The sequence below is a fragment of the Aspergillus affinis genome (assembly GCF_023601865.1).
Source record: "Aspergillus affinis strain CMG 70 chromosome Unknown NODE_35_length_286873_cov_86_307686, whole genome shotgun sequence".
NCBI lineage: Eukaryota > Fungi > Ascomycota > Eurotiomycetes > Eurotiales > Aspergillaceae > Aspergillus > Aspergillus affinis.
In genome coordinates this window covers 173,357-187,935 of record NW_026515816.1, presented here as the reverse complement: position 1 = coordinate 187,935, position 14,579 = coordinate 173,357, and the positions used below count along the sequence as shown (strand labels likewise).

The following is a 14,579-nucleotide window of genomic DNA, read 5'->3' as shown; positions in this document are numbered from 1 at the left end:
ACAACAGAAGCTAAACCAAATAAAGATAGACAACGGAGAAATTCACGTAGCAAGACAAGAATCGAATGTAAGAGTTACGAACACGCCTCCCTGAGAGTGAAAATCAATTACCTCCCTGGCCGGGGGGCGGGGGCTGCGCAGAGCCACCGGAGCCAGCCTGCGCTCCACCCATCATGAACCCAGGGGGAAACATGCCGGGGATGGGAACTGAAAAACCGAAGCTCGGCACCGTGGGCGGCACGCCGACGTTATTGGCACTGGCGACATCGCGGTCGGCGTGACCGCCGCCCATACCGCCACCCATTCCCGTCGGAGGTTCGGGGCGACGGAAACGATCTTGCTGGGTGCGAGAGGACACCGGGCCACGCTTACCTCCGGTATCCGTGGCAATCCGACGACTGATGGCTATTGAGCTAGTTAGCTTTGACATCGGGGTAGGCCCGCAGAAGGGAAACACCAACCTTTCGAGGAAACTCCGGCGCCGATTTCGATATCCGGCTCCTCCACAACCATGCCCGCGTCGATGGGCACTCCGCCCGTTCCACCGTACTCCGCGGTCAACATCCACTTACGGTCTGCTTCGGTGAGTCTATCTATCGGGATGATACTGATGCCGGTCTGATAGTCACTGCAATCGCGCGGACCAAATCCCACACCCCATCGAGTCTAGACCGGTCAGCTCCCCGCAGGGGGTATAAGAAGGAAATTCCGGGACTTACTCGAAGTTGCATTTCGCCCGACCTGTACGATTCCATGCCGTCGCGAGCACGGATGGCATCTTCGCGGCCGATCATCTTGATGAAGGCGTGGCGTTTGTCGATGTTGACAATGCAGGTCTGAACGATGCCGAATTTGCCGAATAGCCCGCGAAGGGCAGACTCCGAGGACCTAAAAGCCAGCGCAGTTAGTGGGGACGAACGATAGAATTTTGAGAGGCCGTGGCGGTTAAGGAACTTACGTGACACCGCCGACAAACAGGGTACGGCTCAGAACTTTGATGTGGTTTTGACCGATAGAATAGTCCCACTCGATGAACTTCTTGCCGGGAGGAGGCAAGGCCAGATCCTTGCGGGGGGAAGGGGAGCGACGTCTGCGGCCGGGAGGGCTGCGTTGACGATAGTCGGCAGCGCGACGGCCACGGGGATCACCGCCGCGGCGACCGGGCGAGTCGCCATGGTACTCGCCGTAGACGGGGCTGTCACGGCGGCGCGGAGGGGAGGGACGGCGGTCCCAGCCGGGCGAGCGAGAGCGACCGCGGTGGTACTGGCCGGGCGGGGAGCGCATGAAGTCGCGCGGGTCGCGGTCGAAGTCACGTGCCTGCGAGTCGGGACGGGCCCCCCAGGCATTGACGTTCTGGCCCGGCATGCTGAAGCCGCCCGGCGCCTGGCCGGCTGTCATGTTGGTTAGGAGCTGTAGCGCGGGGAGCCACTGCTCTTGCGGGATTCCCTGCGCGGCTAAGGCCTGCAATAGCTGGAGCTGCTGCTGCAGAGGGTCCGGCCCCATCGAGGGTGTCTGCTGAGTCGGTGCTGCAGTGGCCTGCGGCAGTAGCGCCGCCAGTGGGTTCGGCGCCGCGCCCAATGGATTGGGAGTCTGGCTCTGGCTCTGCGGCTGAACCAGCCCTGGGCTCGCACCGGGGACGCTCCCCAGAGCCGCGAACGGCGTGCCCATCACACCCGCAGCATAAGGATTTACGCCCGCCTGTCCGTTGGAAGGGTGGGAAGCTGGGTCTACGGATGGCGGCATGGGGGGCGCAACGGTACTCGGCTGGCTCAGAGCATGAAGAGGGTTAGTTTGCGGCGCCACTGGCGGAGCCGGTGCCGGCGCTGCGGTATTCTGCTTGGCCATGTCCGCCAGGGCCTTCAGGATACTGGAGGTGTCAGGCGCTGACTGAGCAGGGGTCGAAGAGCTTGCACCATTCGGCGCTTGCTGCTGCTGCTGCGGACCTCCTAGCGGGATGTAGTTCGGGGCCGGAGACCCTTCAGGAGTCGTGGATTCCACATCTATAACGCATCAGACAGACATTCTCAACCAGCATCGCGGGTTCGCTTTGGTGAGAGGGGAAAGGGGAGAAGGATATGGGCTTACTGTGCGAAGCGGGCGCATTTAGTTTGTTCTTGAAGGAGGCAAGCATCGGGGCGGGAAAGGTGTATCCACGCTCCCAGATATCAACCAGTTTCCTGATTTTTTCCTATATGAAGACACAAGCCAATACGTAAGTTGCACTATTCGCCACGGGGCCGGTTCTATGCAGAGAATGGGGAGTATATAGCGGGAGATACGTAAATCAAGACTTATAAAGGCCAGGGCGGGATCCAAGCAGAGATCACCGCGTCTTACTGGCCCTATGCATGCTCGCAAGTCTCGTGGAAATTCGACGATTCTTCACATATTGCATCTAGAGCGTACCTTTTGATCTTCGGGAGCATTGTTTATGATATCAGTCATCAAGACAGGTAATAATTCGGTCACTCTGTTAACGCCAGCGGCAAAGGTTCCGTCCGGAGCGGCACTGCCAGGCGGCTGTCCTGCCTTGCGCGCTGCTTCTACCCACTGTCGAGTTACAGAGTCTACGACATAGAGTACGCCCAATTTGTGTGTTCCTGGTGCCTTTTTGAAGTGTGTATAGATCTTCTGGATGAGGACGGATTCGTTCTGCAGCGGACGATGACGGTTAGCCTGGTCGCTGCCCTCGTGCAGCGCGATTCAGATGGGAGGAATGGGGATGCATTACCTGAACGTTCGCCGTACAAAGCGAGGTGATACTGTTGATCTTAGAGCCCGAAACACCCGGGGGTTTAAGAGCAAGCATAGACTGGAGATAGCTATCCAGTTCTGCTACAGCAGAAGACATGGTGGGCGGAGTATTATTGGGGTTGAGAACCCGGTTCCAGTACGGAAAAAAAGAACGGAAGAAATGTGGTCCAAGGGTGCTTGATTATCGCTTCAGATAATATAAAGTGTCACCGACTGCCGGAGGATACCAGGGATCAGGCCCTTTCTACCGGGAGATCCCGTACTGAGTGTTGATAGGATATTGTGATGGTTTCTTAGAGTGAGATATCAGAAATTTCTCGAGATTCTTGGCCTCCCAACGTATGGAAAAAGTGATGTCTTAAGCGGACTCCTGATTGTGTCACTACGGACTTGCGAGCGTACACAGGCACCCACAGGAGAATCCCGCCTACAGCTGGAGCACAGCCAAGCGATCGTGTCCAGAGCTTTGCGACTCGCGAACGAGCACGTGTACACGTATGTACGAGTTAAAGGTGAGAGATGTGAAAAGAGCTGGGAAAGTGATGCAGGCAATCAAGTGAGGTGAAAATGATGAAGTTACAATGTGGGCGACGTGGTGAATGACAGAAAGGAGATGAAACTCAATGATAAAGGGCAGTTTGGAAAAAGAAGAAAGGAGGTCCCCGTTCAAAGGGAAGGAGTTTGGCGAGGAGGTCAGGTGAGGGAAAATTTCCCTGCCGACGCTAGTCCTGAGCAGGAAGTCTTTCGCCTCAGGCTGCAGTTATTCACGTGCAATCACGTGCATCAAGGGGTTTGACTGACTCAGCGGTGTCGGTGAATCAAAAGGGCTAAACCCACTAACTCCGTAGGTGCGCAGCATGAATCGTTTCGGCGTGAGAGCCGGGTTCCACCGAAAGACTTTCTATTTTCTGCACAGTGCATAGTACTCTGTACGGAATATGTACATTATATGTACTCTGGAGTAGGGTGTAAGGTGTAGTTACACGGTACAAATGCTTGGGCATATTCACATTCTTCCTCAACACTGGCGTGCTGACCGCTGAGTACCTACCTGTTGGTACATAGTTATCATCCTCCACATGAACGTAGCGATTGTTGGCGGCTTTGGAGGATCAGGATGGCCGTGTGCCGAGCCGACGTCATTCCCTCAGCACTACTCCGTTTACGGAGCGCCGAGATCGTCAATAAAACTCCGTGCTGGTTCAATGGTAGCAAAAGAAAGGATCATATCTCGCAGATATCCGGTCCATTTAAGCTGTCCATGACTCCGTAGTTCCGAAGATAAGATCCTTCCTTGATCTGAGGGTTGCTACGGAGACTACATAATAAGAAATTCGTAAGGGCTTAACTGGGTAACTACCGTGTCCTCCGTGAGTAGAAGCACTTCGTATTCTGTCACTACATTCAGAAACTTCTGTTTTTTCCTAGAAGGCTGTAGTGCCCATTGCACCATTCGTCTAGTTACCCCGTACTCCATGCATATGAAGTATCTGGAAGGACAGTAATTACCTAGTAGTACCTGTAGTTACCTACTACTCCGTACTCAGCAAGTTGTCCGGTCGATGACAGAATAAAATCTCTCGGGAGACCGGGCGGACACGGTGGGAATGGCGTTACCATACCGTACAGCATCCCTCCCGAAAGACTCCCGAGCTTCAAAGCCTTGTTTGGTTGCCGGTCGTTACCCGTACAGTCCGCGTACCGGCTGTACCGTTACGGCCAGATGGAAAAAAAAGGCCTGTCCCAAGAGCTTCTCCCGAGTCTCCTTAGCATCTTTTCTTTCTTACCTCTTCTCCCCATCCTCCTCCTTCTCCTTTTCAACTCTTCAACCACATCCCCAATCATCATGGCCTCCACGTTGCGACTTGGAACCTCCGCTATTCGCTCCACCACTCTGGCTAGCAAGCCGGCTGTGCAGTCTGCTGCCTTGAATGGCTTGCGCTGCTACTCTACCGGCAAGGCCAAGGTACGTTCATCATCGGATTGTTCGGCCACTGTCCTTGACTACCTTTTGCTAACCTCGTATCTTCTTAATCTAGTCCCTGAAGGAGACTTTCGCCGACAAGCTTCCCGCTGAGCTCGAGAAGGTCAAGAAGCTCCGGAAGTACGCATTCGTCTTGCCTCAGATCACACACTTCCACTATTGCTAACCACTCATTCGAAAACTTGTAGAGAGCATGGCCACAAGGTGATCGGTGAGGTCACCCTTGACCAGGCCTACGGTGGTGCCCGTGGCATCAAGGCCCTGGTTTGGGAGGTACTGATTGACTCTCCGGACTCGCATTCCCTACGAACCCTGGCTAATATTATTCCCAGGGCTCTGTTCTGGACTCCGAGGAGGGTATCCGCTTCCGTGGCCGCACCGTAAGTCCCAGCCCTGCCTATGCTGTTCAGATTTCATCCCCTAACACTCGGTCAGATCCCCGAGTGCCAGGAACTTCTCCCCAAGGCCCCTGGTGGCGAGGAGCCTCTCCCCGAAGGTAAGAAAAATTCAACCGGCAGGGATCGGTACATTGAAGCCATCTGAACGCGTTGCTAATGGGCTTCAGGTCTCTTCTGGCTCCTGTTGACCGGTGAGGTCCCCTCCGAGCAGCAGGTTCGCGACCTGTCTGCCGAGTGGGCTGCTCGCTCCGATCTCCCCAAGTTCATTGAGGAGCTTATCGACCGCTGCCCTAGCACTTTGCACCCTATGTCCCAGTTCTCGTTGGCCGTCACTGCCCTCGAGCACGAGTCTGCCTTCGCCAAGGCCTACGCCAAGGGCATGAACAAGAAGGACTACTGGAACTACACTTTCGAGGACTCCATGGACCTCATTGCCAAGCTGCCTACCATTGCCGCCAAGATCTACCGCAACGTCTTCAAGGACGGCAAGGTCGCTCCCATCCAGAAGGACAAGGACTACTCCTACAACTTGGCCAACCAGCTCGGCTTCGGCGACAACAAGGACTTCGTTGAGCTCATGCGTCTGTACCTCACCATCCACTCTGACCACGAGGGTGGCAACGTCAGCGCCCACACCACCCACCTTGTCGGTAGCGCTCTGAGCTCCCCCATGCTCTCTCTGGCCGCCGGTCTGAACGGATTGGCTGGTCCCCTTCACGGATTGTAAGTTGGCAAAACGTCTGAGAATCATGGAGAAGAAACGACGTGGCTAATTGTTCCTTCTAAACAGGGCCAACCAGGAGGTGCTTAACTGGCTCACCAAGATGAAGGCCGCCGTCGGCAACGACCTCAGCGACCAGGCCATCAAGGACTACCTGTGGTCCACCCTGAACGCCGGCCAGGTTGTTCCCGGCTACGGCCACGCCGTCCTTCGTAAGACGGATCCCCGTTACGTTTCCCAGCGCGAGTTTGCCCTTCGCAAGCTCCCTGAGGACCCTATGTTCAAGCTGGTCAGCCAGGTTTACAAGATCGCCCCTGGCGTCCTGACTGAGCACGGCAAGACCAAGAACCCCTTCCCCAACGTCGATGCCGTAAGTTATACTCCCCCTAAGGCCCGCATCTTTGGGCACGTTGCAACGGATACTGACTTTGGTTTAGCACTCTGGTGTCCTCCTGCAGTACTACGGCCTGACTGAGGCCAACTACTACACCGTCCTGTTCGGTGTCTCCCGCGCCCTTGGTGTCCTTCCCCAGCTGATCATTGACCGTGCTCTCGGTGCCCCCATCGAGCGTCCCAAGAGTTTCAGCACTGAGGCCTACGCCAAGCTGGTCGGTGCCAAGCTCTAAACACGTTCCATGAATTGTAAAAGACGGAGATGTCTCTTGTTATGATTAAATATTATATTGTATTGTATTATTTTTCTCCTGTTGAAAGAATTTTTTCTTGAAAGAACTTTTCTCTTTTTATGCAACAATTAGACTGGGACGAGATGGGTGTTGAGTGTTTCAGCCCCGTTATCCACCGGATGTATTCTGTATTAATCTGATAGCACCAGGGTCAAGCGGGCCTTGGGATGTTCGGAGTCAAGTAATATCAGATGATCAGATCCAGCGCTTCGACGTTTCGCCCATCGATCAACGGATCGGTAGATTGAACCGACCCCGGTTTTGGGGAACGCGCCGAAAGTACGGGGGACGGACGAGGTTTTCGGAGGGTGCTATTCCACTGAGATATAAGAGATCGTTATATCCATACGGGATACCTTCGAGTACGGAATGCTCCGTACTCAGCGTACTCAGCCCCGTAGACGATCCTTCCCTCTCTTTGCAGGCGAGGCGGACCGAGCCCGAAGAAAGGGGGACGCTGGACTGGGATGTACTCCGTAGAAAGCAGTCCGCTCAACCGTTCAGCGCTTCAAGGCCAACTGTTGGGAGCGCCCGGTTTACTCCGTGCATTTTCCACGGTGGGCCTCGGGTCAACCACACCGCCAGCCCGGAATCAGCCTAGTCACGCCCCAATTATTTTGGTTTTCTTTGGGGAAAAGAATAATTAATTTTAGAGCCCGCCAGGCCTGAGGCCGCTAGCTTCGTCGGCCGGGCGATCGTTGTTCCTGTTAACTTGTTATGGTGGAGCGCCTAGTGCCTACGGAGTGCTCCGTCCCTACTCCGTAAGTTCCTGAGCTTGCTTGCTAGTATAGCATCTACGGTGTACTGCTCAGCCTGCTTCAGGCCTTCCGTCCTCCGACCTTTCTCGTCCTCTATTTTATATTTCCCTTCCTTCCGCTTCCTTCTCCCGTTTCTTTCCTCTTTCCCATTCTCTTTCCTCCGCTTATCGCATTTTATCCCCAATCACCAATCACTTTCCTGCTTTCTAATTCCGACCGGACAATTGGTTTCTCCAATCCAGTCTGCGATCTCCCTTCCGTTTCCTTTGATCCCTTAAAGCTACGAAGCCCCCTACATCCCTTGGTCAGGGCCCCTTTCAGTGCTCCCCAAGGTCAGACATGTCTACTGCTACTGCCGGAACGGCCTCTACCGGCCCCACGCTCGAGAAGAAGCCCGTGAAGTTCAGCAACTTGTTGCGTATGTGATTCCTTCCCTCCCTTAAGGGGAACGTGGTAAATACGATGGATCGGCTCTGATGGTATATTCACTGCAGTGGGCGCTGGGCTTAACATGTTCGAGTAAGTACCATCTTCAGGACCCCGACTTGTCGTACCTGGCATGTGCTAACACGCGACCACAGGGTCACTTCTTTGGGACAGGTATTTCCGTTCTCGGACTCGGATTCGTGGGAATCGGACGTTGCTGACATTTGAATAAGCCGCTGGAAGTGATCAAGACAACCATGGCCGCGAATCGGGGCGACAGCTTCGCCGGCGCTATGGGTCGGATATGGGGTCGTGGCGGGATCCTCGGTTGTAAGTGACATCCCCCGGCTCCCGATTACCGGACTAGTGTGGGGTACAACAACTGACGTGGGATAATCCTGCAGATTATCAAGGACTCATTCCGTGGGCCTGGATTGAGGCCTCCACCAAAGGCGCCGTCCTCCTCTTCGTTGCGTCCGAGGCGGAGTTCCGTGCCAAGGTTCTCGGTGCCCCCGACTTCCTCGCTGGTATTGCCGGTGGTATGACCGGTGGTATTGCCCAGGCGTACGCAACCATGGGCTTCTGTACCTGTATGAAGACCGTCGAAATCACCAAGCACAAGATGGCCGCCCAGGGTGTAAAACCCCCGAGCACTTTCGCGACCTTCGCGGACATCTACCGCAAAGAGGGTATCCGAGGCATTAACCGTGGTGTCAATGCGGTCGCCATTCGTCAGACCACCAACTGGGGATCCCGATTTGGTCTTTCCCGATTGGCGGAGGCGGCTATCCGCAAGGTCACGGACAAGAACGAGGGAGAAAAATTGGGTGCTTTTGAGAAGATCCTTGCCTCCGGCCTAGGCGGTGGTCTCTCGGCCTGGAACCAGCCCATTGAAGTCATTCGTGTTGAGATGCAGAGTAAGACCGAGGATCCCAACCGGCCCAAGAACCTCACCGTGGGCAAGACCTTCAAGTACATCTACGAGACGAACGGCGTCAAGGGATTGTACCGTGGCGTTGCTCCTCGTGTGGGATTGGGCATCTGGCAGACTGTGTGCATGGTGGCGCTAGGTGACATGTGAGTACTCTTCCTCTCTCCCCACCCCCCCCAAACCCACTTTTTCTTTCCCCGCCGATTTCAAGACCTTAAATGAATTACGTCTGTCGGTTCAAAAAGATGTAGTTGTCTTGTGGGCAGATCCCATGTGATTACCGAGGATGTCAGTTGTGCTAACCTGTGGGTCTCCGTTACGCCGAATAGGGCCAAGGAAGCCGTCGAAAAACTGACCGGCGACCAAGTCACCGCGAAGCACTAGAGAAGGTTTGAAACACCCTTCCGCCATGCGTGGTCTGCTATGGGGCTTTGAATTGTACAAATCTTGATCGGGGATGATATCAATCGGTCACGAATCGAGACAGGCCGGGCAGCGGGCACAGGTGGCCGCATATGGCGTCCGAGTAATAGACGTCCGATTGAATTTCTAGTAGTCATGGTCCGTTCGGGCTATCTATGGGTATAATTAATCACGTTGTCCCTGTGGACACGCTTTTTGCATCACTGAACATTGTTCCCTCTGGGACTCGTCGGGATAGAGATGGTTTCGTAGTAACATCCTCGTAGGCATCCAAACCCAAGTCGCACATTCGCCTACTGAGAGCCCAGAAGAATGACTTGTTGGTTGCAATCTGTTGATTACAGTTTATCGCCGTAGCCACGTGGTCTGAGGACATCGGACTTGTTGGGTGTGTGTCGGATGCCTGAGGATTAGGGTGCAATATGCCAAGCTTTCCGGGAAGACCTCTCGTTTTAGATATAAACTATGGATCCAGAAATGAATTGGACAAGGAAAGGGAAAAAGTATTCATGTTCATTCTCGTTGTATTCGGTTATTTCTATTCGCAGGCGGTCTAGTTCTGCATCTGGATCGCGCATAAAGAGTACTCGGTAATCATTTTCGCATGCCAATGTACGCCCGGGTACGGATCTGCTAATATATATACGTATACCAAGTCCAATGTTTGCCACGTCTTATGATATGATATTTATCTACTTATAAACCAAACAATAGCAAGTGATAGGTGGACATTTTCCAACACAAAGATTACTACTACTACGCCGAGGACATAACTCCAGCACGGGAGCAGATCGAGTAAGGTACAGTTGTATTACAGCCACACAACGAGCTACAGCCACATAACAAAAGAAGATATCTGTGAAGATGAATCTAGACACATGAGAAAAAGGGATAGAGGTGAAGGGGGAAGGCGTCGACGCTTTTTTTCCAAGCCAGTCTAAGTATGTAGGGTATACATTTTAAACGGTCAGACCCAAGTCCTCGGCGTAAGGGAGCTGGAAGAGGTCTCCGACGGCGGCGAAGGAGGCCTTGCCGGAAAGGAAGGTCTTGGCGGCCTGCGGGAAGAAGTGGCGGGTTAGTTTCCAACAGAGGACTCGAGCAAATGGGACCAAGGGGACTTACATCCTTAACCTGAGCCTCGGTGACGCTGTCGATGCCCTGAGCGATCTCGCTGATCTGGTAGGGCTTGCCGCCGTGGACGAGGGCGGAGCCGCTGGCCTCGAGGCCAGTTTCAAGGGTCTGAGCAGACTCGAGAGCACGGAACTTGGCCAGAGCGGCGGCCTTCTTGATGTCCTCGCTGGCGATCTCGCCGGCGGCGGCCTTCTTGAGGAAGTCGACGGTGGACTTGCTGGCGGAAGCGATCTTGTCGGCCTTGCCGGAAAGCGTAACAGTGAACAGACCGGCGTCGGAGTAGGTGTGATTCTTGGTGGAGGCCCGGACCTGAGAGAAACCCTGGGTGGCCTGGGACAGGAGGGAGAAGCCAGGAGTCCATTTGATCGTGGACTCACCGCCGAGAAGGGCAGCGAGGACGGAAGCCTCGGGCTTGTAACCAGAGGTTCCGAAAGCGCTGGAGCCGGGGAAAGCGATCACAACGGCGTTGCCAGCCTTGGAAGAGATACGCTGCTCACCTCCGTAGTACTTGGAGGCGGTAGAGGGCTTCACGCTGCCAGTGCTGGGGAGCTCCTTGAAGAAGTCACCAACCCACTTGGATAGGTCGGCGGAGTTGGGGCCGCTGCCAACAAGGGCGATGTTGGACTTGGCATAGGCCTGCTGGGCGTATTCCTGGAGGGCCTCGGCAGAGAGGTATTTCTCGAAGGGGACGGTGAGAGAAGGAGTGATGGTCTCACCCAGGCCACGGTGGAAAGCCAGAGCGTGGGCAGCGTCAACAGCGAGCTCCTCGGGGTTGGCCGTAAGAGCCTGTTGTCTGTACTTCAGAAGCTTGAGAACCACCTCGTCCAGTTCGTGGGCTGTCAAAGGCGAAACAAAAAGTCAGGTTAGACCCATCCTGCTCAACCGCGGAGACTTATCAATGCCGTGCGTCGACTTACCAGCAAACTTGGTCTGAGAAGCGACCTCAGCCAACAGCTCCGCGAAGTAGGGGAGGTCATTGGCGAGGAACTTGGCCTTCAGGACGATGTTTTCACGCGAGTGTGACGAGGAAACTTCACCGCCCAGCAGTTCAACCTCCCGAGTAATCCGCAACGCCGACCGTTTGAGGGTAGTCTATCAATTGAGCGACAGAGTTAGATTCCGTGTGATCAGGAGGTGCAGTAGGGCCAGAGCGCGCTGCCATTGAGTGTTCGGGGGGCGGACGAACCTTGAAGGCGAAGTATTCGAGGGCATCGGCGAAGCCAGGGAAAGGCTGGTAACGGGGGCCAGCCTTTGCAACCAGAGCGAGAGTGCCCGTAGGACCGGCGACCTCTCTGTTGGCGACCTTCACACCGGCAGACTCAGACACGTCGTACTGAAGACCAGGAGTCACGGCCGAGGCCATACCCCGACGGCTGCTGGCGGCAGCACCCTGGAGCGCACGGGGCGCATTTCGGCAAGTAGACCGCGATAGCATCATCGCATGTGTCGGAAAAGAATTGGAGGAGAGGGAATGAGGACAGCCGGAAGGCTTGACAGCAATTGGGTTGGTGGTGGGGGGAGGGGGGAAGGGGAGAGGAGGAGAGGAGAAGAGCCAGGCGTCGGACGGGTTGGAAACGATGTCTGAAAAGCTTCAAGATGCCTGATTACTCGCCGCCTGATTGGCCCAAATGGCGAGTGCGGGCGGAACCGGCTCGGCCTGGTCAGGTGATGTCAGGTGACCGCACGTGAGTCGCCGGCGATTTTCTTATCGCCGGTACGTTGAATCTTTGACGCTGCTCGAGTATCTGCTCGCATTCATCCTCGCGGCGCCTCTCTCATGTTCCATTCCCGGTGACCCTTCCGCCCTCTTCTAGAGAATCTCGAAAGAAGAGGCGTTCTCTAGAAGACCCTCCGACATGACCTCGCAAGTATGCGATCTTTGTTCCCGTTCATATAACCCCTCCAGCTGCTAACCCAAGGGTGCATAGTATGCTGCGGAGCTATGCACGCTCCTCATCGAAGATAACTTTGGCGAGCTTTTCTCGGTATGCTTGCTTGGAACCAATCTGGCCCCGCCGGGAAGCCTCCCACGCTGATACTTTCGTGTATGACCGGTAGCGCATCTTCTCGACCCTCCTCCGCTACGATCGACTTTCCCTCCCCCGCCTGAAATTCTACTCTCGTCTCTCGGACCGCCAGCTTCATCATGGTCTTGCCGCCATGATCCAACAACATCTCATATACCACTACACCTCATTCGAAGAAGGCGTCACGTACTACGCACCAAACATGCAGTCGGCATACTACCTCGTCCGGTCCGGGAAGATTGTGGAATTTATAGAAGACCGCCTGGGAAAGTATGCAGCGAAGGTCATGTCGACCATCCTTTACCTCGGACACGCGCAAGTGAGCTATCTCGAAACGCTCCCCGACCTACGACCTGAACCTCTCGACTCGAACGGAGCCGCCGCCGAAGAAAATGGGGACGAGCAGGAACCAGTTGAAGCCAATGGCGAGCATACGACTTCTGAACGACCCGCTCTCCTTCATCCGACGCTCAAGGCTTTGGCGGGCCACGGTTACATATCGCGGGTTAGGGAAGCGCAGTTCCAAAGCTACGCTGATAACGTGTTGGACATCGAGCGCGCAATCAAGTCGAAACCCGATGTCAAGGCTATGAAGGGCAAAAAGCTCGAGGAAACGGTCATTGAGGGGACGCTCACTTTACTCCGGGAGAGACTAGATGGGGATCTGACTCGTGGCCTGATGTTTAACGGAGTTCCGCGCGGAACCAGACGAAAACATGACAGTGCAGCCCCCGTGACTGCCAATGGACCGGCTCGAACGGACTACGCTGCGGTTGACGAGGACGAGGAAGAAGAGAATGAATGGTCTGATGACGAGAACGGCGAAGACACGATACCAATGGAGGTGAGACTACCAGCCTCTATAAAACCCTTGCCTTTTCTTTTCTTTTCTTCCTACTTTGCGCGCGTGCCCGCTAACTAACCATTCTAGTCTGGAATCACTATCCGCGTGAATTACGAGAAGTTTGACGTTGCTCTCCGCAACCGTCGCTTCCTCGACCTTGCAGAGCATGGTTCGTCTTCAGCAACCGTCCAAGTCTATGAATCCCTTCTCCGCCGCATCGAATATCAAACACCACAGTGCCGGGACACCACCGAGATACCCCGCGAAGGTGAGGAGGGAGAACAGTATTCCGCTCCGATCCTCCTCAAAGCAGTATGTGAAGACGTCGACCCCCGGCTGGACCTTGCCGGGTCCATTGGTCCCATGGAAGTTTCTCAACCCGCCAACCGACGGGGCAAACGACCGTTGGATGACGATGTTAACTGTGAAGGGGCCAACGGGCTACAATCCGGGGGCAACCGCACCTATGAAGTTGATCAACACCTCTCTCTTCTCGCACAGCCTCCCTTCAACCTTACCTCCAAGCGCATGGTCTCAGGACTGATTAGCTGGACCGTCGAATTCCGCCACCTAGCCCGTAAGCTTCGCCATCTCGAACTAGAGCGGATGATCGAAGCACGGTACGGCGACGTCGCCCTGCGAGTGATTCGCGTGCTTCACGCCAAGGGTAAACTGGACGAAAAACGACTGCAGGAAATCAGCCTCCTCCCGTTTAAGGACCTGCGACAGGTCCTTGCGAGCATGCAAGCTGGAGGGTTCGTGGATCTACAGGAGGTGCCGCGCGATGCGCAACGGCAGCCCTCCCGTACGATCTATCTCTGGTACTACGATCCGGATCGCATCCGGAATAGTGTGTTGGAAGATACCTACAAGTCGATGTCTCGGTGCCTACAGCGTCTGCGGTTCGAGCGAAATCGATTGAAGGAGTTTTTGGAAAAGACAGAACGCAGTGACGTGAAAGGAAACGAGGAGCGGTATCTGTCCGAGGCGGAATTGACCCTATTAGAGCAGTGGAGGGCTAAAGAGGCTTTGTTGATAGGGGAAGTGTCTCGGCTGGATGAGATGGTGGCCGTCATGAGAGATTATTAAAAAAAGATCATATGACGAGCAATGAAAATACAAAAGATATTCTTAATCAAGGAAAATGCGTTGAATCTAAAAGTCGGTAGTAGATCCGTCCGTCGACAGCCAGGTGTAGGGCATTTGACGGCCTACCAGCTTTCTGGCATGGGGAAAGGAAGGAGATAAAAGTAGCACTTTATGTAATATAGTAGAATAAGAAAATCGAAAGCTACATTCACATAGCATGGAGACAAAAGAATATGGAATTAGATGAACCAAGTGGGAATATCAAAAGTGAACCACCCCGTTTATACATGTAGAGTTGAAATGACAACACCCCTTTCCGGTCGTGATATTAACATTCCGTACTCAAACGTGGAGTCGTAAAACATCTCGCGTTACATACATCTCTCTCTTGGAGAAAATGCATCCCA

The 14,579-nt window shown here is 54.5% G+C and overlaps 5 protein-coding genes across 5 annotated transcripts; 3 read left to right on the top strand and 2 right to left on the bottom strand.

Annotated features, from left to right (window-relative positions):
- Positions 1-103: 103 nt before the first annotated feature.
- KD926_006603 (Nrd1 complex RNA-binding subunit) lies at positions 104-2,851 on the bottom strand (the record flags this gene model as incomplete). Its single annotated transcript, XM_053099603.1, has 7 exons — positions 104-405; positions 462-666; positions 720-888; positions 959-2,000; positions 2,086-2,188; positions 2,407-2,652; positions 2,732-2,851. 7 exons carry the CDS (start codon positions 2,849-2,851, stop codon positions 104-106), a joined length of 2,187 nt encoding a protein of 728 aa, XP_052956686.1.
- A 1,749-nt stretch (positions 2,852-4,600) lies between these two features.
- cit1 (citrate (Si)-synthase CIT1) lies at positions 4,601-6,483 on the top strand (the record flags this gene model as incomplete). Its single annotated transcript, XM_053099602.1, has 8 exons — positions 4,601-4,720; positions 4,794-4,858; positions 4,927-5,011; positions 5,071-5,118; positions 5,174-5,234; positions 5,304-5,859; positions 5,927-6,227; positions 6,295-6,483. 8 exons carry the CDS (start codon positions 4,601-4,603, stop codon positions 6,481-6,483), a joined length of 1,425 nt encoding a protein of 474 aa, XP_052956685.1.
- Positions 6,484-7,640: 1,157 nt separating this feature from the next.
- KD926_006601 (putative mitochondrial DNA replication protein (Yhm2)) lies at positions 7,641-9,042 on the top strand (the record flags this gene model as incomplete). Its single annotated transcript, XM_053099601.1, has 6 exons — positions 7,641-7,719; positions 7,796-7,820; positions 7,883-7,901; positions 7,961-8,057; positions 8,132-8,804; positions 8,925-9,042. 6 exons carry the CDS (start codon positions 7,641-7,643, stop codon positions 9,040-9,042), a joined length of 1,011 nt encoding a protein of 336 aa, XP_052956684.1.
- Positions 9,043-10,040: 998 nt separating this feature from the next.
- Positions 10,041-11,650, bottom strand: KD926_006600 (ubiquinol--cytochrome-c reductase subunit 2; the record flags this gene model as incomplete). Its single annotated transcript, XM_053099600.1, has 4 exons — positions 10,041-10,136; positions 10,204-11,048; positions 11,130-11,304; positions 11,399-11,650. 4 exons carry the CDS (start codon positions 11,648-11,650, stop codon positions 10,041-10,043), a joined length of 1,368 nt encoding a protein of 455 aa, XP_052956683.1.
- Positions 11,651-12,068: 418 nt separating this feature from the next.
- On the top strand, positions 12,069-14,172 carry KD926_006599 (putative DNA directed RNA polymerase III subunit Rpc82; the record flags this gene model as incomplete). Its single annotated transcript, XM_053099599.1, has 4 exons — positions 12,069-12,080; positions 12,141-12,197; positions 12,271-13,083; positions 13,171-14,172. The coding sequence occupies 4 exons, from the start codon at positions 12,069-12,071 to the stop codon at positions 14,170-14,172; spliced, it is 1,884 nt and encodes a 627-aa protein (XP_052956682.1).
- Between the last annotated feature and the right edge of the window lie 407 nt (positions 14,173-14,579).